General features: G+C 38.4%; 1 protein-coding gene across 13 annotated transcripts in view; it reads right to left on the bottom strand.

The window, feature by feature from the left end:
- Nucleotides 1-24153, bottom strand: part of FSD1L (fibronectin type III and SPRY domain containing 1 like) — a 96676-nt gene that overhangs the window by 7628 nt on the left and 64895 nt on the right. For 6 of the 13 annotated variants that reach the window (XM_008257054.4, XM_008257148.4, XM_008257219.4 and 3 more), the window contains 6 exons: nt 20649-20747; nt 14666-14795; nt 14047-14079; nt 8565-8665; nt 7191-7442; nt 5148-5236 (listed from right to left, as the gene is read on the bottom strand). In XM_008257054.4, the coding sequence (XP_008255276.1) occupies nt 5148-5236; nt 7191-7442; nt 8565-8665; nt 14047-14079; nt 14666-14795; nt 20649-20747 (704 nt within the window). The remainder of the gene's footprint in view (nt 1-5147; nt 5237-7190; nt 7443-8564; nt 8666-14046; nt 14080-14665; nt 14796-20648; nt 20748-24153) is intronic. The other 7 variants (XM_002708137.5, XM_070055118.1, XM_070055119.1 and 4 more) reach the window with 3 other exon arrangements.

Genomic DNA, 24153 nt, shown 5'->3' with positions numbered 1-24153 from the left:
CAAATAAATAAATAAACCTTAGAAAAAAAAAGGTATTGGAACAATTGATAATCCTTAAACCATACTTCTGTATCATGGAACAAAATTAGCTCAAAATGGATCATAGAACTAAATGTAAAACCTAAAACTATAAAACTTTAAGAAGAAAATATAGATGAAAAATATTTGTGAAAACAAGTTAGGCAAAGCATTACCTATAAAAGGGAACAAGATTCATAAAACTTAATTCTATCAAAACACAATTCTATAAAATGTTCAGACAATGACACAGCAAGGGCTGGTATTGTGGTTCAGTGGGTAAAGCTACCACTTGCAACACTGGAATCACATATAAGTGCTGGTTCAAGTACAGGCTGCTCCACGTCCAATTCACTTCCCTGACAACGTGCAGGGGAAAACAGCGAAAGATGGCCTAAGGGCTTGGGTCCCTGCAACACAGGTGGAAGATCCAGATAGAATTCCAGGCTCCTGGCTTCAGCCTGGCCTTGCCTTGGCCTTGCCCTGGCCATTGCAGTCAACTGGGGAGTAATTATGCCTTTCAAATAATAAATAAATTCTTGAAACAAAAGAAAAAGAGGAGCTGATGCTGTGGCTTAGTAGGCTAAGCCTCTGCCTGCAGCACTAGCATCCATATGGACGCCAGTTCAAGTCCCAGCTGCTTCTTTTTTGATCCAGTTCCCTGCTACTGCACCTGGGAAATCAGTGGAAAATGGTTTAAGTCCTTGGGCTTCTGCACCCACATGGGAGACCCAGAAGAAGCTCCTGGTTCTTGGCTTCAGGTGGGCCCAGCTTTGGCCATTGCGGCCATTTGGGAAAATGAACCAGCAGATGGAAGATCTTTCTCTCTTTCTCTCTCCCTGGCTATGACTGTGCCTCTCAAATAAATAAATAAAATCCTAAAAAAATAAAATAAAATAGGGGCCAGCACTGTGGTGCAGTGGGTAAAGCTGCTGCCTGCAGTGCTAGCATCCCATATGGACACCAGTTCAAGACCCGGCCACTCCACTCTGATCCAGCTCTCTGCTATGGCCTGGAAAAGCAGTAGAAGATGGTCCAAGTCCTTGGACCCCTACACCTGCATGGAAGACCCAGAAGAAACTCCTGGCTCCTGGGTTTGGATCGGCGCAGCTCTGGCCATTGTGGGCATCTGGGGAGTGAACCAGTAGATGGAAGACCTCTCTCTCTGCCTTTCTGTAACTCTGCCTTTCAAATAAATAAATAAAATCTTAAAAAAAATCAAAAACTGTAAAAAGAGACAAAGATAATATATTATAAGATCTACCTAAGAATTAGAAGAATAAACTTTTTCTGAGTTCCATAGGATAAACAATCTGTCTCTGACCACATTGGAAAAATGGTCCAAAATATATAATATAGCATTGGTTTGTGTTAAGAAATGAAAACAACTTTAGAGTAAATAACTGTTACTGACTGTAAGATTTAAAATAACTGCATTTTCAACCCACATATACTCTGAATATTTTCTCCTCACAGTTAGGGGGTTATACAGTCAGGGATGATGCTGGAAGAACATAAAAAACATTCCACCAAATCTTCACTAGAAATACATCATCCTGGGCCAGCATTGTGGTGCAGCAGGTTAGGCCACAGCCTATGACGCCAGCATCCCAATCAGTGCTAGTTCAAATTCCAGCTGCTACATTTCTGATCCAATTCCTGGCTAATGTACTTAGAAAAGCAGAAGATGGCCCAAGTGCTGACAAAGGAGACCTGGACGCAGTGCCAAGTTCCTGGTTTTGGCCTGGCCCAGTCCCAACCATATGAAATTTAAGATCTTTCTGTCTCTTCCTCTCTCTCTGTAACTCTGCCTTTCAAATAAGTAAATTTTAAAATATATAAATATATCACATCCTAATTTGTAAAAGTAACCCCAAAGTTAATGAAATTCTAGCCAGAAAAATGATGGCCTTAAGTGGACCCCAAGAACACAGTAGCCTAACCTTATGGAGAAACTGAAGAGGATTAAGGAGTTAGAAAAAACAATAAAATTTTCTTTAAAGAATTTCAAAACTATGCTTCATTTTGTGTGAAGAAACATGAATTTTTTAATGTAAATCTGACAAATTAGGTAGAATTGAAATTTTATAAGAGGATTTCAAAAAGTTCATGGAAAACAAAATTAAGTTTATTTGGGTGCAAAAATGTTTTGAAATCCATGCATAGATTTTCTTGTAACACAGTTACATAAACTTTTATATTTTTTTTTTTTTTGTTTTATTTAACTCATTTTATTTGTAAGGCAGAGTTAAAGAGAGAGAAGAGAGTACCTTCAATCCCCCGGTTCACTCCACAAATGCCCAAAAAAGAGTTGTGGCTGGATCATGCCAAAACCAGAAATCCAGAACACAAACTGAGTCTCCCACATGGGTAGCAGGTTCCTAGCTATTTGAGCCATCAGTTGCTGCCTCCTAGGGTATGTTTTAGCAAGAAGCAGGAAGAGAGTAGAGGAGGATCTGAATTCAAGTACTGCAATGTGGGATGCTGGTGTCCCAAGCAGAATCTTAACCACTACACCAAACACTTATCCTAAAATGACCTTTTGCAGACCCTGTGTGTTTATGGATTTCCAAATTTCTGGCACCAAAATAAACTATCTCTTAATTTCATTTTCCCATGAATTTTTATTATTTATTTTAGAGAGAAGATAATTTATTTTATTATTTATTTGAGAGAGAAAGTATCTCCCCTCTGTTACTTTACTCCCCAAATGCCCACAAGAGCCAGGACTGGGCCAAGGCTGAAGCTGAGACTTAGGTACTCAATCCAGGTCTCCCACATGGGTGGCAAGAACCCAATTATTTGAGCCATTCCCATTGCTTCCCAAGATCCACAGGAAGCTGTGGTATTAGCAAGAAGCTGGAGCCAAGAGCCAGAGCTGGGTACTTAACCCAAGTCTAGGAAATGGGATGCAGGCATCCTGACTGTAAGGCTAAATGCTCACTCCTCTACTTTTTGAAGCACCCTCATATATATGTGTATACCAAACACACATATACAAATTCAGTCTACAGTGCAAACACAGTCATTTAATATGGTACAAAGATGGCCGGCGCCGTGGCTCACTTGGCTAATCCTCCGCCTGCAGCGCCAGCACCCTGGGTTCTAGTCCCTGTTAGGGCGCCGGGTACTAGTCCCGGTTGCTCCTCTTCCAGTCCAGCTCTCTGTTGTGGCCCAGGAGGGCAGTGGAGGATGGCCCAAGTGCTTGGGTCCCTGCACCCGCATGGGAGACTGGGAGGAAGCACCCGGCTCCTGGCTTCTGATCGGCGTAGTGCTGCCTGTAGCGGCCATTAAGGGAGTGAACCAATGGAAGGAAGACCTTTCTCTCTCTCTCACTGTCTGTAACTCTTTCACTGTCTCTCTCTAACTCTGCCTGGCAAAAAAATAAAAATAAAAAAAATATGGTACAAAGATGGTAGTAAACTAAGATATTTTCAATAAATGGTCCTTCAAACTGGATATCCCTATGGAATTAAAGAATATATCTTGGCTCTTACTTCTTATCAAACACATCAATTCTACATTGTACTTGCACTGAACTATAGTCTCTAATTAAATGTATAAGGTAAAGCTTCCAGAAGAAAACAATAATTTTCATGATCTTGAGGATGAATAATGATCTCTTAAAGAGAAGACAAAAAGTGCAAGCTGTAAGTGAAATAAAAAACCTGATAAACAGGACATTAAAATTAAGAATTTTTGTTCATAGATATCATAAAAAAGGAAAGCCAGAGTAGAAAGGATATTTGCAATAGATTTGTCTAGCAAATCAATCAGACCAAATAAAGAACTGCAAATCAATAAGAAATAGGAAGAAAACCCAAGAGAAAATCCAGCCAAAGGTTTGAACAGCTGGTTCTAAAAACAATATATGGAAACAATCAATAAAGATATAAAAACATGCTCAAGAGCATTAGTCAGCAAGGAAATGCAAACTAATGCCCCAATGCAATATATCATTCCCACTAGAAGGTCTAAAATTAAAAAGATAATACCAAGTTTTGTTAATGACATGCAGGAAGTCAAGTTCTCATATACTTTTGTTTGCAAATTAGTATAACCAACCACTTTGTGTTTTTTTTTTTTAAGATCTATTTATTTTTTACTTGAAAGAGTTACAGAGAGAGAGAGAGAGAGAGAGAGAGGTCTTCCATCCGATGGTTCACTCCCCCAAATGGCCGCAATGACAGCTACTGCATCGATGCGAAGCCAGGAGGCAGGAGTTCTTCTGGGTCCCCCACGCAGGTGCAGGGGCCCAAGGACTTGGGCCATCTTCCACTGCTATCCCAGGCCATAGCAGAGAGCTGGATGGGAAGTGGAGCAGCCGAGTCTTGAACCCGTGCCCATATGGGATGCTGGCGCTTCAGGCCAGGGCATCAACCCTCTGCGCCACAGCACTGGCCCCAACCAACCACTTTGATAAACTTTTTAGCAGCATTTAATACAGTTGATTATTTATATAACATATGATTTGGCAACTCAAATCCTTTGTAGGTATCCAATGGAACAAGAATATTCGGAAACCACACATATCACTTCTTGGCTTTTTGAATAAGATCAAGTGCAGAAACCACACACATATTCAACTAAATTAGAATGCATAGTGATAATATGTAAATAATAGAAAACTATACGGCTATGGGAACAAATGAACTACAACCACATAGAACATGGATAAATCTCATAATGTTAACCACAAATGATACTCTGTGACTCCTTTTACATAAAGTTGAGAAGGAGTTAAAGTTGAAATGAATCTTTGATATTAAAACTCAAGATAGTGTCGCCCTTTTGAGGACCATCACTAGGGACTAGAAATGAGCACAAGAGGATTTCTGAGGTTCTGGCAATATTCCATTTCATGACCTTTTCCATTTCATGGTGCCGGTTACAAGCGTGTAGTCCTATGAAAATGCATCAGACCATATGTTTATGACATGCTTACTTTTATGTACTAACACTGATTTCAATAAAATATACCAAAATATACAATCCGAGGTTTGGGAGGAAGCAGACTAGAAACACAGGGAAGAATATGAAGAAGAAATGAGATATCTTGCTTTCCAAATATAAAGCACAGATTATACTACTTAAAGTTCAAAACCAAATAAAATATGTTAGGTACTAACCATGAAACCAGGTAGTACTGGCTGAGTAAATTTTGTCTTAAAGGAATATAGCAACTGTTTTGAGCTTGCATCATAGAAAGAAAGTTGACCTAAAAAGAAAGGAAAATAAGCCTAAATATATTACAGACAAAATTATAACATCTAATTAAGTATAATAATCATAATGTAAGAAAATAATGACCTAAAACATATTTTGGCATTGTTTTTATTATAAACTGTAAAGACTGGACATAATAATTCTCACTAGAAAACCACAGCAAACATGTTCAAGAAAAAGCCCAAATCCAGTTATCCTTCCTGGTTTTCAAGACCTCCATGATGCCTTCAAAATGCCTAATAGAGTATAGCACTATTCTACTCATTCATCTGTAACAATTTTATTATTTTATAAATATTTAACAAATAATTTCATTAGTCCATTGAAAACCAAGGTTATTTCTTCTTCATTTTTATGATAACCAGCTTTTCTACCCAAATCATGTTACCCTTTAAAGTCTACCTCTACATCATACTCTGACTACTAACTACTTGAGTCTATACCTATCCTCCAATCTCTAAAATCACAGAGCAGTCACAAATACTTCAACTTTAATTCTTAAAATCCCCCTCATAGTTTGTCTTTCAGCGTGATCATGCCTTGATTTAACTAAACTCTTAAGCACCCAGCCTGATGGTCTCCTCAGAACTGTTACCACTTCCTGAAACTCCTCTTGGATAACTATTTTCTTGGTTTGTATCCCAACCCTAAAAATACCTTCCGTCTTTTTTCTCCTATTCTAAATGCAGCTGCTCTGTCCAGGCTTTTTTCTCTCGCAATAGTGATCTTAATAAATCAACTGCTATTAAACAAAGAGGAAGAGAAAAGAACATAATATTTATGTATACTACCGAAGTGTTGGGTGCTTTACATACAGAAACTTCAACATGGTAAACAACCTATGGTCACAAAGTTAGCAAACAGCAGAGCAGTAGTGCTTAGATACATTGTTCTGTGTGATCATCAGTAGCCACTCCAAGATGGTGTGTCATCTATTTACATTTAGCTACTTCTGAGTGAATGCACGTCAAACATGCCTTGTAGTTGTCCTGCTGACATCTCATTTTCTTCTGTGACTATCTAAAAATTTACTGGATATGAGTGTAATTAACATCTTTTCATATGACTATTGTTTATAGCCCTTGCCTACATTCCTGAAGAACTATGGTCTTTGTACTTTTTATATGTTGAACTCTTTATTTAGTGGAGTATTAAGCCTTTGACTACAATGTAAACTGAAAATACATTCTCAACAATTTTCTAAAAATTCAAAAGTGAAATACATTATATACAACCATAGGAGAGTGTAAGAGTTTGTTTGTAAAAATTAAAATATAAGCGGACAGCTAATAACAAAGACTGTATAGTCTGGAAAAAAGGGGCAAGAAATGCAGTGTTAGCAGTTTTAAACAAATAAGGATTATTATGAAAATGTGGATTAGAGAACATAATTCTATATTTATTCAGATGATAAAATACAGGAGCAACAGTCTCAGAAGTCATAACACGATAAAATAAGTCAATTTCAGAAAAGCATTCTAACCAAAAGTTCCAACAATGAAATAGGCTGCTTCTAAAACCATAGGCTTCACACAGCACAAGAGTGGCAATTATCTGTAGAGACAGTGTAAAAAGGTTTTAGCCTGTGGCAAGTATATTGGGTCATTTCTAAGATCTACCTCAACTTGAAAAATCTGACTCCACAACTTTTACAGGTAGGTAGTAAAACACAGTAAAGAAGGAATTAAGAAAGAAGAAATTTTAGTGCGGAAGACTAAAATCAGCAAAATCTATCAGACTTACCTATTATAAATAAGTACTTTTGTAGATCTCCAAGCAGGTACAATCAACTGCATAACTTGAGATTACGTTTGTGACCACAGCTTAGTTGTTCAAAATGTCCTTACCACAATACTAAGGGAAATTCTGCAGACAATTACCAATAAAGACTACAGAAACATAAGCAACAGTGATGAAATGACTTATGAGAAAATAAGTAAACTTACCCCCATCAAAATCACAAAATACACCTATTTTCTCAGGAACAGTAACATCCAAAGCTTTGACTTTATTATTATGTTTTGCAGCAAACGTGTTTTGTAGCCAGTTGTTGACATGGATACACCAACTAGTGTTTGTCTTTCCCAATTGGTCAAATTTCCCCAAAGTTTTATATGCTACTCCCACACTGTAGGATTTACAATCCTTCTGGGCCTTGACCTCCCAATAATGTTGTCCGCTTTCAATAGCAGTATCTCCTACAAAAAAATCAAAAAGATAGATTTGGTTTTTTCTTCTTCCTTCTGAGTCATTTATCCTCACCAACTCTTGTCCCACTAATGACTCCCCAAATATTTGAATCAAGTACTCTATGAGAATAATCCTGTTAACATACAAATACTGGGGCTGGCACTTTGGCATGGGTGGTTAAGCCACAGCCTCTGATGCATCCCATATAGGCGCCACTTTGTGTCTTAGCTGCTCCACTTCAGATCCAGATCCCTGCAAATGTGCATGGGAAAGCAGCAGAGTGGCCCAAGTGCTTGGGCCCCCGCACGCATGTGGGAGACGTGAAAAAAACTCCTGGCTCCTGGCATGGGCCTGGAAGAGCCCTGGCAGTTGTAGCCACTGGGGAAGTAAAGCAGTGGATGGAAGACCTCTCTTGCTTTCTCTGTAACTCTGCCTTTCAAATACATAAAAATAAATCTTTAAAAATATAATACAAATACTAAATTTCAGGGTATCCACCACAAATTTACTTTCATATTTATCACTAATTTTTCTGAATATAAAATGCTTCAGAACCTCTCTTCCTTCTTATCCCCTCAAGGGTTATATTCATATGTGGTCACTATGTAAGCTGAGGTAGAGTTTTAGAATTATCAATTATGTAATTTCAAAGATCCCTTTAAATATTTATTTTTATTTATTTGAAAAGCAGAGAGAGACAAGGAGGGAGAAAGGGGCAGAGAGAGACGGAGACAGAGATTACCCCCACCAGCAGTGGCTGGGGACAGGCTGAAGCCAGGAGTCAGGAGCTCAATCCAGGTCGACACGTGAGTGGCAGTTTCCCAATTAACTGAGCCATCACTGCTATCTCCAAGGCTGCAGGAAGCTTGAATCAACCAGGGGCCAAGGCAAGATTCAAACACGGGCAATCCAACTCAGGATGCAGGCATCCCAAGAGGCATCTTAACCACTACAACAGAAGTCTGCGCTGATGACAATATGACTTTAAAATCTCCCGAAAGGGCTTCCACAGCGAGAAACTTCTGCAAAGATTGATTTAAAACAGGCGGCACTCTTTAGTGGAAAGTGTGCCATTATGACTGTGACACCGTTAATCCGAGATAAGTAAGAAGGATTATTTTTTACCCTACCCAGCACTGTATATGATTCCCCGGTAAAACGATCTCTGCTGCCTCTTACTGCTGGTGGCCTGGAGCCTACAGATGTCCGTTTGGGGGAAGGTGTACCACTTCTATATAAACAGGAACAAAAAGAAAAATATTTTATATGGCAAATATTTCATAAACTAAAATTACAAATCATGGAAAGAACTTTTGAAAAGATTTCTAATTATACTGCATAAATAGCACCATTTAATTTGATCTGAATTATTAAAAGAGTTATTGATTATAAACACTAAAATATAAGAAGCCATCATTATAAAGCAGGCTGAAAACGCTAATGTCATGCAGACTGAGCAAAGCTTACACAAAGAACACATAGTTGAAATAAGAAACAATGCCAGAACAAGACCAAAATTGCTAAAGGAAAAAAAAAGCTCAAGAAAAATAATAGGATAATGTTCATATATTTTTGCAGTTAAATTTAATAAATCAAAGGCAAAAATAGGCTTTTCCTTATCACCAAATAATCCTACTAGCAGTAGATATTTTTGTTCTGGATCTTTTCTTCTTAAAAGAGAAACAGCAACTGACCAAATCCATGTACAGGACAATATCCAATATTATAAACTATTTCTCTTGCTAAAATGAACAATATCCAACCTGACTTCTTCTGTCAAATTATGTGATATAGTAATCTGTACAGTATTAGCCTTGGTACTAACTCTCAAAAACTCAAAATTGATGAGATTCCAAAGATGTTTTAAATATAACATTTTAATTTTGTTAAATCACTGCATTTTTAAAAAGAAAAAAAAATTAGTCAACATAATACTAAAGTTACTATGAGGAGGCATGAAGTTAACAATATACATTCTTACCACTAATTAGAAATAAGAACATTTGGCTAACATAATTGCACTAGAATATTTCTCCTTAAGATTACTTTAGGGCCGGCGCCGCGGCTCACTAGGCTAATCCTCCGACCTGTGGCACTGGCACACCGGGTTCTAGTGCCGATCAGGGCGCCGGATTCTGTCCCGGTTGCCCCTCTTCCAGGCCAGCTCTCTGCTGTGGCCAGGGAGTGCAGTGGAGGATGGCCCAAGTGCTTGGGCCCTGCACCCCATGGGAGACCAGGATAAGTACCTGGCTCTTGCCATCGGATCAGCGCGGTGCACCGGCTGCAGCGCACCGGCTGTGGCGGCCATTGGAGGGTGAACCAATGGCAAAGGAAGACCTTTCTCTCTGTCTCTCTCTCTCACTGTCCACTCTGCCTGTCAAAAAATAAATAAAAAAGATTACTTTAGTAGATTTTAATAAGATATCATTAATATTGGAATAGAAATCCCTGACAAAGACAAAGCAAGAATAAAAATAAAATTTAAAGTCATTTCACATGATTCAGTGTCTTCAGTCTGCATTAGCTAAATGTCTTGCTATCACAACACAGATTTATCAGTTTCAAGGAATTAAACAGTAAACTCAGGACCACTTCAACTGTTTTCCAGTCAATGATATTTCAAGTGTTACAAGTCAGTAATTCAGTGTATATATTATTGTTTAATTCTCCCCAAAGGATGGCAAAGGTCCTGTTCGTAAAGGTATTTCTTAAAAAAAAAAAAACACACATGCTACTGACTATAAGTTGTATTTGAACAGACAGCATGAATAGAGGTAACTAAGAAGGGGAGACTGAAATTTCTGTGAAACTTGTGACCAGGTAGGCAGTTACTGGTGTCTTCCTATTGCGGAGGGGAAGGAAAAAAAAAAAACCTGAGGGAAAAAACCCAGTCATGCTTTTAAGCTATTCTCTAAAGTAGAGGACACAAATAAAAATAGAAAATTTTATACTCTCTATTAGGAATATCAAAAATATAATTTTTGTCTTCAAGAGTTGGTTTGCTCAGGTTTTCTGAGTTAATATAATCATGTGCCACATAATGAGACATTTAGTTACTGATAGACTACATACCAGTGGTGCCATAAGATTTTAATAGAACTGAATAATTCCTATCACTTAGCGAACACACAGCTGAAGAAGATGCAAGAGAAAAATGAACTGCAGAAGAAAAAGAACCACCTTCAAGAAACGGGTGTATCAGAATGCTTTTGGAGATCTCAACAAACTCCTTCAAAAGTTTGAAAATATGGACCCAACACCAAAAGCTTTTCACTGATAGAGAGGATTGTTCATAATACATTATCTGTTTACAAGCAAATCTATGATGAAAAAAATAAACAAACCAAGCAAACCACCATGGACACATTTCTGAAAAGTCTCAAGCAAATCATTAAGAAGGTACCCAAAAGAGGGCATTGTTACAACAGGAGATGATTACTCCATGTATACTGTGCTACCCACAAAAAAATTTCAGTGGGACAAGAAGGGGAAGTAGAAGACAACAGTGATTCTGACCCAATGTAGGCCTAGGCTAATGTGTGGCTGTGTCTGTTTTTAAAAAAGATTAAAATGTTAAAAAATTTTAATATTAAAAGTAGACCATCTAAGGACCCTTTAAACATGTAAATTACCAGGACTCACCATAGGCTAGTGAATCAGAACATTGGAAAGTCAGCTTGAGAAATGCATGTTTGTGTTTGTGAATTAAGAATTTCAAGATCTTGCTGCTCACCAGGCTAGTAGCCACTGAGATTAAAAACAAAAACAGAAAAGTCCCTCATCAAAAATGTGATGGAGAAAGACAGTTCTTACATACTCTACCATATGGTCCCTCATGACTTGGCTGCCATACCAAGCAAGGAACTTAGATGTGGATTAGCTGAGAGAAGAGAAATTACTATTATCAGGACCACATCTTCTCATCTCTGTATTCTCAAGACACAGAGTTATGAAATATCTTGACTAAAATGAATGAACTCAACTGAATAAATGGGATATGTGAAGTTATCAACTAAGGCCCACATATTCCTGCCTGAGCCACAGTCCTAAATTGGAGAAATAGAACCCTTTGGAATTTTATAATAGTTGCTATCAACTGAAGAGTAACAGAATCTGAATCAATCAAGAAATTATTTCAAAATATTCTGACAATTCATCTTCTCAGCTGGTAACCCAGAATGTCTGCTGGGAGGAAACACACATTTTGAAAAGTATTTCCTAGGTACTTAAAGCTAATAATTAGCATAGGAAATTCATATAAGCATTTTTTTCATTTAGCACTGCTTCAAAATAAGCCAAGAGCCCTTTTGATAACCAGAAAAATATTTTTGAAGAAAAAAAATTATAACTTACCAGTAATAAAGAAAAAGGAAAGCATGAAGAAAAGAAAAGAAAACTATTGAGAATGGCAGGTTAGTTTCAGAAGAAGTTAAGTAAGGAGAACTCTCCCATGGCAGCATTCCAGCATTCCAGCCTTCCAAGTACATGTTTGCAAGTAGTACAACGGCTATTACTGCTTTCAGTCAAACATGGTCTCCTTCCATTCATTCCTCATCCCACTTCTCTCTAAGCACCGGAGTCACTTAACCACCTGAATCAAGGGCTCTTTTCTACCTCCAGTCTCAACAGTTTTAAAAGCTTTCCAAATGACCTCTTTGCCACCCCACCCATTTCATCTTGTTCACTATTAGAAGACAGATCTAACTCTGATCTATGCACCTTAAAATCTTCAAGTACTTTATTACAAATGACTTAGCTTGGCATTTCAGGTTCATGGTTTGTTCCCTGTCTGCCTTTCTAGCTTCTCAACCCCTAGAGCACGTTATACAGCTAAACATAGCAGTCAAGGTATTCTGTAAATCTGCACAATCTTTTCAATGCCTCTTGTTCACTCTCTCAGAGCAAGTCCAAATGCAGACATTCTTGTACTTCCTCAGGATCTACCCTAAAAACCATTCCCTTAATAAAAGTCTCCCAGATCTACCAGGCTAAATAACTCATTTGAGGAGTCAAGTTCTGGCCCAAAACTGTCTTGTGTTGTCTTTCAGGCCCAACCACTGGCACTTACAAAAGCCTGCAGTAGGTGGATGGGGCATAGGTTGGGATGGGCTCTTTACACTAGTCTTAGTCCTTTCTAGAGGGAGCTACAATTCCAACCCTCAGGACATGAGGTTCATATGTGTATGTATATTCCCAGCCGAGGCACCTCTATTCAGAGGCACCCTTATGGGAGGAAAGCTCTAGGCTGAGATACTTTTTAAGGGTCCCCCCCAATACCTCCTTTAAAGAAGATGGGAAGGGCCTCTGAAGACACCTTTCTTTTAGTACTTTTATACTCTTAACCCTCCCTCTTTCCCACCTTCTTGGTCCTCAGATCCATAAATAGGCAAGGCCTGTTTGGGGTTTGCTGGCAGTGAGAAGAATCTCTAGAGTGATCTGACTCACTTGACTTCTACCCAGTGCTGTTCTTTCAGGGAATATGGAACCCTGATGGAATGATACCCTTTTCCTTTACAGCCTCTTGCTTGCACTACCACAATCAATCAATAAAAAGTTGATTATTATTTTCATTATGGCTAACTGTTGTTAACTGACCACCTCAACAAATACAACTCTGAACATCTTTCTTTCTTTTCAGCTTTATTCATACTTACCATTACACATAATGTCTACCTTGCATTACTGTTACTTATGTGTGTATCTCATCTACATGAGAGAGGGCAAATTTCTTGAAGGCAGGGTCACTGTTTATACTTATACGCCCCATAACATCCAATAGATATTTCACAGTGAACAAATATTTATAGAAAGAATAAATAAATGTATATAACATTCCCAGAGTGGCCTACAACACATAAAGCATCCTTAAAAGGAAGGGAGGAAAAAAACAATATAACTCAAATGCTAAATACAGCATTCTAAAAATTTCCAGGTAACCAAATCAAACTTCACAGACTATATTAAATTCAGGAGCATTTTATAATTTATAATACACTAAAAAAAATCACTTTTTAACAATAATGAACAAATAAACTAAAAAGAAGAGAGGAAAATAATCTGAAAAGATTATGGTTTCTCGTAAGGGTGTATGCTATCTTCAAATAAGCACATTATTATTCATGCAATTAGAAATGATCCATCTTTCTGGCATTGTCTTAAAAATCTGAGTGATGATCTCTATTTTTTATCCTTCATTTCTTGGAACTACATAATACTATAAATTACAGAATGCTTCAAACCTGCCTCATGTCAAATACAAATAAAAGCAAAGCTATAATGTTAGATATACTGAATACATAAACAAGAAAGATGCCAAGTATAAGTAAAAGCAGAAAAAAGATCAGATGGGGGGAAAATAATTCAAGAAAGATTTTAAAGCAGAGCTTATTGTTTTGTTATCATTTACAACACAATTCAAAGACTATGCAACACACGATAATGCTGTAAATTCAAAACATAAGCTACCAAAACAGACAGTCTACACAGAGCAGTATTTTAGCTTATGAAGGCTGCTGCAATGGTTTCTGCTTGCTGGTTAAAAGAAAAAAATTAAAGTTACTCAGCCAAGCTAGATATACTAAATCCTAGAACTAGGCAGACATAGATCATCACCTTGTATGCTTCTTCAGTGAAGTAACATGGACACTGTCAGATAAAAATAGGCAACTGTTATGAGAGTGTGATTTAACACCATATAATAAGATCAAAAGCCTGATGAGGAATTTTTTCTGACTCATTGTTGTAACTCAACAGTGGCATTTACCTTCAGTTTGAGCAAAAGACAGAGGCTCCCACACTTTGACATTACCTAAATGAGTTATGAAAATAACAAAAGGTCCTTGAGCCCACCTCTTGGGTTCAGGAGGATGATAGTAAGGGAGATGTACATGCTAATAATTGTCATTTAGTGCAGACCTTCAGGTAAGACATGTGATCTGTAAGTCTAAAATTCAGAAATTATACTAGGAACTCCTATCTAAGGAGTTCAAGTTGATAAAACTTTAAAGAGATGGAATACAGAAATTAAAATGTATAAAGGGATTAGGAAGAAACTAAACAACAAGCAAGACATTTACAGATAAATTCAACTAATGACACATGGCATTATATTCTTCACTTTGATATTACAAATATACTGGTATACAGAATAAGAATTTCAGTATAAGTCACTGTCAAATAGAAACAAAGTATAAGCATTTGTTCACGTAACAGATTCAATGAACTAGCTTACCTGCCCTTATTCTCTTTTCCTTTAATTTTACTGTCTTGACCTTTTCCTCCAGTAGGATCCCACTCTACACAGGTATCTTCAACTTTCAAGTTCAAATGGGATGAAGAGCCATCCAAATTGAAGTTAAGTGCTGTCCAATAAAATATTTCCATTTAAAAAATGTAGCATATCTCCCAACGATCATCACATTATTCTCCTATTTAATAGATTCAACACTGTATAAAGAGAATAAAGCTTAAATTCCCCATGTCAGTGTTTAAAACTCTCAATGATTAGCCCATAACTTACAATTCCTACTATTTTCTCCATTTTTATTCTCTATATGTCTTATACTCCAAGTAAATATAATGTACTTGCATAGCCACTGGTATTTATGTTATTTCTTCTACTAGAATCTCCATCAGTACACACTAACTCAAGTTAGACTATCAGTTGAAAGAGCTTAAGAAGGCTTAACGGCTGGCGCCGCAGCTCAACAGGCTAATCCTCCGCCTAGCGGCGCCAGCACACCGGGTTCGAGTCCCGGTCGGGGCGCCGGATTCTGTCCCGGTTGCCCCTCTTCCAGGTCAGCTCTCTGCTGTGGCCAGGGAATGCAGTGGAGGATGGCCCAGGTGCTTGGGCCCTGCACCCCATGGGAGACCAGAAGCACCTGGCTTCTGCCTTCTGGCTTCTGCCGCGGCGGCCATTGGAGGGTGAACCAACGGCAAAGGAAGACCTTTCTCTCTCTCTCTCTCACTGTCCACTCTGCCTGTCAAAAAATAAAAATTAAAAAAAAAAAAAAGAAGGCTTAACCCACTGTGCTATAGTGCCAGCCCCAAGGATGCTCACTTTCACACTTTCACCACTGCTATTCAATATAGGTCTGGAAGTTTTTTTTTTTTTTTTTTTTTTTTGACAGAGTTATAGACAGATAGAAAGACAGAGAGAAAGTTCTTCCCTTCGTTGGTTCACTACCCAAATGGCTTCCATGGCTGGCGCGCTGCGCCAATCCGAAGCCAGGAGCCAGGTGCTTCCTCCCGGTCTCCCATGCGGGTGCAGGGCCCAAGGACTTGGGCCATCCTCCACTGCCCTCCCGGGCCACAGCAGAGAGCTGGATTAGAAAAGGAGCACCGGGGCCTAGAACCTGGTGCCCATATGGGATGCCAGCACCACAGGCATCTCTCCCAAAAAGCTCTTACTGGGTAACTTAGCTTGGCCTAGGAAGAGGAGGGGAGGGGAGGAGGCTGAGTGAGAGAGAGAAGGAGGGTGGGCAAGGGGAGCAGACTGAGATCCCATGGGACATGGGGTCATTTAGGGGGTGGGAAGGAAGCAGACCAGGTATGTGTGTTTCTGAGTGTGCGTGTATGTTCATGTATGTATGTATGTACATGTGTGCAACAGAGCAGGGGTGAAGATTTGACGGGAGGGAGGGAGGAACCAAGGGGGAAACAAAAAATGAATTTATCTTTTTTTTATAATGCAAACCAGAGTATGCTGGCCACTATTAATGTAGACATCAGGGTGAGGCTGGGAGTAGAGCCATGGAAATCACAAGTTTCCTTCTAAGCTGGGTGAAGAGAAGGCCTAGCTAACTGAAGTCGCTGGTCTTCAAAGTCACGTCTGTTTTAGAATTTGGGGAAAATCATGAGAGAAAATGGGCATTACTAATCTCTTCTTTTCCCCAGTGGCTGCCTCTGAGCAGGGCTCCCTTCCCGGTTGGGCGGCTGTGTGGGAAGGAAAAGCACGGCCATGAATGAGTGACAGCTGCTGGCGTTGTGGCTGGAAGAGACTGACCGAGCCCCTTGCTGCCCGCCCTGCTGGCCTTTTTCTTCTTCCCTTCCCTGCTAGAGAGCTCCATGTTAACAGAGATAGATATATATATATATATCTGTCTGTCAGAGACATTAGGCAAGAAAAAGAAACTAAAGCGATACGAATTGGAAAGGAAGAAGTCAAATTATCCTGGTATGCAGATGATGTGATTCTTTTTTTTGTTTTTGTTTTTTGACAGAGTGGACAGTGAGAGAGAGAGAGAGAGAGAGAGAGACAGAGAGAAAGGTCTTCCTTTGCCATTGGTTCACCCTCCAATGGCCGGCGCAGCCAGCGCGCTGCGCTGATCCGATGGCAGGAGCCAGGTGCTTCTCCTGGTCTCCCATGGGGTGCAGGGCCCAAGCACTTGGGCCATCCTCCACTGCACTCCCTGGCCACAGCAGAGAGCTGGCCTGGAAGAGGGGCAACCGGGACAGAATCCGGCGCCCCGACCGGGACTAGAACCTGGTGTGCTGGCGCCGCAAGGGGGAGGATTAGCCTGTTGAGCCACGGCGGTGCCGGCCAGATGATGTGATTCTATACAAAGGGGAATCAGAAGACTCCACTAAAAGCCGACTGGAACTCCTAAGAGAATTCAGTAAAGTGGTAGGATATAAAATTAATATAAAAAATCAATAGCCTTTATATACATAGACAAATGCAATGGCCAAGAAAGAACTTGTAAGATCAGCCCCACTTGGCTGGCACTGTGACATACTAGGCTAAGCCACCACCTCAGCACCAGCTTCCTATACGGGCACCAGTTGGAGCCCCAGCTGCTCCTCTTCTGATCCAGTTCTCTGCTATGTTCTGGGAAAGCAGTGGAAGACGGCCCAAGTGTTTGGGCCCTTGTGCCTGGTGGGAAACCCAGAAGAAGCTCCTGGCTTCTGGCTTCGGATGGGCCCTGCTCCAGCCATTGCGGCCATTTAGGGAGTAAACCAGTGGATGAAAGACCTTTCTCTCTGTCTGTAACTCTACCTTCTCAAATAAATAAATAAAAGTAAAAAAAAGATTTATTAAAATAAGATCAGTCCTATTCACTATAGCCACAAAAAATTTAAATACCTTGGAATAAGTGTAACCAAGGAGGTAAAAGATATCTACAAAATTTATAAAATATTAGGAAAGAAATAGTAAAAGAAACAAAAAAAAAAACATGGAAAAAATCTTCCATGTTTGTGGTCTGAAAGAATTAATATCAACAAAATGTCCATACTACTGAAATCAACTTCCAGATTCCAATGTGATCCCAGATTTCAAGACATAGTAGAGGGCAGTTATAACCAAAACTCCCTGGCACAGGCACAAAAATCAACATGTAGACCAATGGAACAGAATAAACTTCAGGAATCAATTAATGTGTCTACAACCAACTAACCTTTGACAAAGGAGCTAAAATAATCCCTGGAGAAAGCGTAGACTTTTCAACAAATTGTGCTGAGAAAAGTGGATCTCCATTTTCCTACTTTATGCCTTACATAAAAACCAACTCAAAATGAATCAAGGATCTAAATCTATATTGTGATACCATCAAATTACTACAGAAGAACATAGGGAAAACTCTGCAAGACACTGGCACAGGCAAAGATTTCTTGCAAAAGCCCCCAGAAACACAGGAACTCCAAGCAAAAATAGACAACTGGGATTACATCAAGCTAAGAACATTCTGCAAAGGAAACATTCAACAAAGTAAAGAAGCAACTAACAGAATGGGAGAAAATATCTGTAAACTATGTGACTGATAAGGGATTAATACCCAGGATATATAAGGAGCTCAAGAAATGTGACAACAACAAAACAAACAACCCAGTTAAGAAATGGGCAAAGGACCGACCTGAACAGGCATTTTTCAAAAGAGGAAATTCAAATGGCCAACAGACACATAAGAAAATGCTCAGGGTCACTAGCCATCAGGGAAATGCAAATAAAAACCAAAAAGAGTTTTTATCTCATCCCAGTCAGAATATCACCTAAAAAATCAAAAAACAATAAATGCTGGCAAGGATGTGGGGGGAAAGGTACCCTAATCCACTGTTGATGAGAATGTAAACTAGTATAGCCATTATGGAAAACAGTATAGAGATTCCTCAGAAAGCTGAAATTAGATCTACTATATGACCACCATTTGCCTCCTGGGAATTTATCCAAATGAAGTGAAACCAGTATATGAGTCCCAACACACAGCATTTAGTTAATAAGCTTAAAAGGACTAGAATCTATGTAGTCATACTGCAAGTCCCAAAGCCATGAGTTTGGTAAGATTTAGATTTTTTTTTTTTTTTGACAGGCAGAGTGGACAGTGAGAGAGAGAAAGACAGAGAGAAAAGGTCTTCCTTTGCTGTTGGTTCACTCTCCAATGGCCGCTGCGGCCGGCGCACCGCGCTGATCTGAAGGCAGGAGCCAGGTGCTTCTCCTGGTCTCCCATGGGGTGCAGGGCCCAAGGACTTGGGCCATCCTCCACTGCACTCCCTGGCCACAGCAGAGAGCTGGACTGGAAGAGGGGCAACCGGGACAGAATCCGGTGCCCCGACCGGGACTAGAACCCAGTGTGCCGGCGCCGCAAGGCAGAGGATTAGCCTATTGAGCCACGGTGCCGGCCCAAGATTTAGATCTTGATAATATGAACTGCAGTCCAACTCCAAGGAAATGACAGCCAGTTGTTCATTTTCTTAAACAAATAGAATTTGCACAGACACATCAGTTTATACCATTTAGGTCTAGGTTTGGCCATTAAATATAAAAGGTGAATGAAATAGAACAAACAAAACAAAAAAGAAAATGATGTCTGAATAATAATAGCAATGAAATTTATTTGAATATATGGGCCAAAAAACAGTTCAAGTTATATAGAAAAGATTATCTGCCTCTAATTATGACTATATTTTGAAAACCTCTAAAACTACAGTAACATGTAAGTCTGATAATAAGTAATTCAAGGGCCGGCGCCGCGGCTCACTAGGCTAATCCTCTGCCTAGCGGTGCCAGCACACCGGGTTCTAGTCCCGCGGCAGCCATTGGAGGGTAAACCAACGGCAAAGGAAGACCTTTCTCTGTCTGTCTCTCTCTCTCACTGTCCACTCTGCCTGTCAAAAAAAAAAAAAAAAAAAAAAAAGATAAGTAATTCAAAGTAATTACATGTCTTGGTTATTATCTATAGTTCTCAAAAAACATTTGCTAATATAAATAAATTGCTTAAAGTTAAGACTTTTCTTTAGACTTTGTGATGCAAACATACTCCTGAATTTGTCTCTTCTGTAACTTATGGACATCACATTTTATTTTATTCTAATATGTTACTTTTATACCATCCTCCAAATCACAACAATTTTCTGGCAAGAAAACCAATTCAAATATTATATGAACTAGGGGTCAGTACAATACCCTGAATTCCAAGTACCTGTAACAATGTGTAACATCTGACTGAAGAAATAAATTCAGCCAGTATCAGCTCACAATAGGAAGATTTCTAACAATACAGACTTCACACTGGTAAACAGCTACAAAATCTCTTTTAATTATTTCTGTATTCAAATAAATTATTCTAGGACATTTTAACTAAATGCAAATTGCTCTCAGAGACTAGAACAACTTAGTTTCCAGGCCTACAATAAGGGCTGGAACAGAACTTAGAAACAGATTCTTATTCACATCTTTCCAAGCTGCATGTAGTGACCATAAACAAGTCATTTAACACATATGAATATCACTTTACTCATTTGCAATATGAGTATCAGTTAAATAGTCTATTTATTTCTCAAGATGATTTTAAAGACAAAAAGAATTTTATCATTAACATGCAATATAAGTCTTAATTACAATAAGAGGAAAACAGAAGGGACCAACACTAAATTGAACAGGTACCTTTCTCATGATTCATAATCCATTCTCTGGAAAAATTCTAAATAAACCTCAATGTTTATGTTTTTATACTAGAATAAAATTTATAAACTAAGCAGCTACCAGAGAATATAATACTATCATCTGCATCTAGTTTATCATATGGATATAATCACAAAGAAAAACTCAATTAAAAATCATTATTCTAGTCCTATTTTCCTAGCCTTATAACTACTTCTATTGCAAAAGCTAGAGGTGGGCAAAGAATTCAACCATATATGAAATGCTTCCTGTCACTTCTGAATAGCTTCAGATGTTCAGTTGTGTTTTGTGCTGTGTAAATAGCTGCTGATCTTACCTTTGGTTTCCAGAGTCACGGGATCAGAAAACTCTCCAGCCACAGCCTTGTTACAAGCTCGCACTCTGAAATTCATATACTTAGAATCAAATTTTAAGCCTGAAAAAGTGAAAACAATTTTCAGACGTGAAGAGTAAAATTCTAAGTATGAACCTTCAAATACATACTTTTTCCTCCTTGGAAGTAATTATTCAAGAAGAGTTGGAATTCATATTAAAATGGCAACAATGCATGAAATAAAAGGAATCATGATTTATCTACTATTTGCTTCAAAAGAAACAAATTATATAGTTTATCAACTTTTGGAAACTTTTTAAAATGTATCCTTTCAGAGCTCATGAGAGTATTTCAGGCATGGAAAGCCAAGACACTCTGGCAAAAGATCTCTGCGAGTGAGATCCCAGTGGAAAGAACAGGTCATCAAAGAAGGAGGTACCTTTCTCTGAAGGGAGGAGAGAACCTCCACTTTGACTATGACCTTGTCTAAACAAGATAAGAGTCGGAGAACTCAGAGGGCTTCCATAGCCTTGGAAACTCATGACTGGAGCATAGGGAGATTACTGATGCCATAGACAGGAGTGTCAATTGGTAAAGTCAACAACAGGAGTCACTGTGCACTTACTCCTCATGTAGGATCTCTATCCTTAATGTGCTGTACATTGAGATTTAATGCTATAACGAGTACTCAAACAGTATATTTCACTTTGTGTTTCTATGGGGGTGCAAACTGTTGAAATCCTTACTTAATGCATACTAAACTGATCCTCTGTAAAAAAAAAAAAAAAAGAAATTATCAATTCCTAACTTGACTCTCACTGGGATTAAACATGACAATAGGTCTGATCTGATTTCATCATCATTTAAAAAAAAATCATCTATTATTTTCACTTTATGTTTCTGTGTGGGAGCAAACTGTTGAAATACATACTTGATGTATACTAAGCTGATCTTCTGTATATTAAGATAATCGAAAATGAATCTTGATGTGAATGGAAGGGGAGAGGGAGTGGGAAAGGGGAGGGTTGTGGGTGGGAAGGACGGTATGGGGGGGAAGCCATTGTAATCCATAAGTCGTACTTTGGAAATTTATATTCATTAAATAAAAGTTTAAAAAAAATGTATCCTTTCAGACTTCACTAAAAGTATTTCAGTCAAATAGAGAGGCAAGATTTATAATAACAATTCATTTTTAGAAAGCAGACACCTTAAAGAATGTATTTATGAAATACTGTCCTTTCATGTGAAAATAGTTTAAAAGGAAGTAAAACATAGAGATTAATAAAAACTTTGAAATTAAGTCTCATTTAAAACTCAGTTAAAAAATTACTAGCTATGAACAGTCAATAGACTGTGTCTTAGTTTTCTACCTAAAACAGAAACAATAAAACCAATTTCACAAATGCTGTAGAGATTAAATGAGATGTCTTATACATTAATACATTTGAGTCCACCTCCTGAAAAATATTAAGCGTACAATAGTAGCTCCTAATGTTACCAATCATGTAAAACAGGTATTGAACAACTCTGGCAATATTTGGCCATCTCAAGTATCCAAACCTTCTATGTACTGAGTTGTCTTTTTAAAGGTTTTTAAAATGCCAACACACAAATTTCTAATAACAACTCAAAGATCTATTTTAAGTACTAACATAATCTTAAAATAGTAAAAACAACGGTATTTACAGTGTAAGTAAAAGGTGGGCTTTAAGTACATCTAAAAAATTGACAGCATTTTTATTCAATCAGAAACCAAGGCAAAAATCAAATGCCACTTTGAAATACTGTTTCTAGACTCTCTTCAGATTTGTTTTACATACCCTGTTTTACTAGGGTATAAATGTCCAGAATTAATTAAAACAAAGATTTTTCTTTGGTATTTTAAGAAAAACTGACTTCCACAATGAGTATTTTCAAAGTCAGCTAGTTAAACAAACTTACTAACAATTACATTTTTTTTTTCTAAATTACCAATGCTGTTCAGCTTTCTTTTTTTTTTCTTTTCCTTTTTTTTTTATTTAGTAAATATAAATTTCCAAAGTACAGTTTATGGATTACAATGGCTCCCCCCCCATAATTTCCCTTCCACTCGTACCCCTCCCATCTTCCACTCCCTCTCCCACTCCATTCACATCAAGATTCATTTTCGATTCTCTTTATATACAGAAGATCAATTTAGTATATATTAAGTAAAGATTTCATCAGTTTGCACCCACACAGAAACACAAAGTGAAAAATACTGTTTTAGTACTAGTTATAACATTACTTCACATTGGATAACACATTAAGGACAGATCCCACATGAGAAGTAAGTACACAGTGACTCCTGTTGTTGACTTAACAAATTGACACTCTTGTTTATGGCGTCAGTAATCTCCCTAGGCTCTAGTCATGAGTTGCCAAGGCTATGGAAGCCTTTTGAGTTCCTGACTTCGATCTTATTCAGACAGGGTCATAGTCAAAGTGGAAGTTCTCTCCTCCCTTCAGAGAAAGGTACCTCCTTCTTTGATGGCCCCGTTCTTTCAACTGGGATCTCACTAGCAGAGATCTTTCATTTAGTTTTTTTTTTTTTTTTTTTTTTTTTTTTTTTTTTTTTTTTTTTTTTTTTTGCCAGAGTGTCTTTGCTTTCCATGCCTAAAATACTCTCATGGGCTCTTCAGCCAGATCTTAAGGGCTGATTCTGAGGCCAGAGTGCTGTTTAGGACATCTGCCATTCTATGAGTCTACTGTGTATCCTGCTTCCTATGATGGATCATTCTCTCCCTTTTTGATTCTATCAGTTAGTATTAACAGACACTAGTCTTGTTTGTGTGATCCCTTTGACTCTTAGACCTATCAGTGTAATCAATTGTGAACTGAAATTGATCACTTGGACTAGTGAGATGGTATTGGTACATGCCATCTTGATGGGATTTTATTGGAATCCCCTGGCACGTTTCTAACTCCACCATTTGGGGCAAGTCTGATTGAGCATGTCCCAAATTGTACATCTCCTCCCTCTCTTATTCCCATTGTTATATTTAACAGGGATCACTTTTCAGTTAAACTTTAAACACCATACAACCCAGCCATACCACTCCCTGGAATTTACCCAAAGGAAATTAAATTGGCAAACAAAAAAGCTGTCTCCACCTTAATGTTTATTGCAGCTCAATTCACAATAGCTAAGACCTGGAACCAACCCAAATGCCCATCAACAGTAGACTGGATAAAGAAATTACGGGACATGTACTCCATAGAATACTATACAGCAGTCAAAAACAATGAAACCCGGTCATTTGCAACAAGATGGAGGAATCTGGAAAACATCATGCTGAGTGAATTAAGCCAGTCCCAAAGGGACAAATATATGTCCTCCCTGATTGGCGACAACTAACTGAGCACCAAAGGGGAAACCTGTTGAAGTGAAATGGACACTATGAGAAACAGTGACTTGATCAGCTCTTGTCCTGACTGTTGATGTACAATGTAATACTTTTTCCATTTTAGTATTTCTTTTTGTTCTAGT

This window comes from Oryctolagus cuniculus, chromosome 1 (assembly GCF_964237555.1).
Source record: "Oryctolagus cuniculus chromosome 1, mOryCun1.1, whole genome shotgun sequence".
Classification (NCBI taxonomy): domain Eukaryota; kingdom Metazoa; phylum Chordata; class Mammalia; order Lagomorpha; family Leporidae; genus Oryctolagus; species Oryctolagus cuniculus.
Note: the sequence above shows the minus strand (reverse complement) of the source record. Positions and strands in the feature narration are given on the sequence as shown.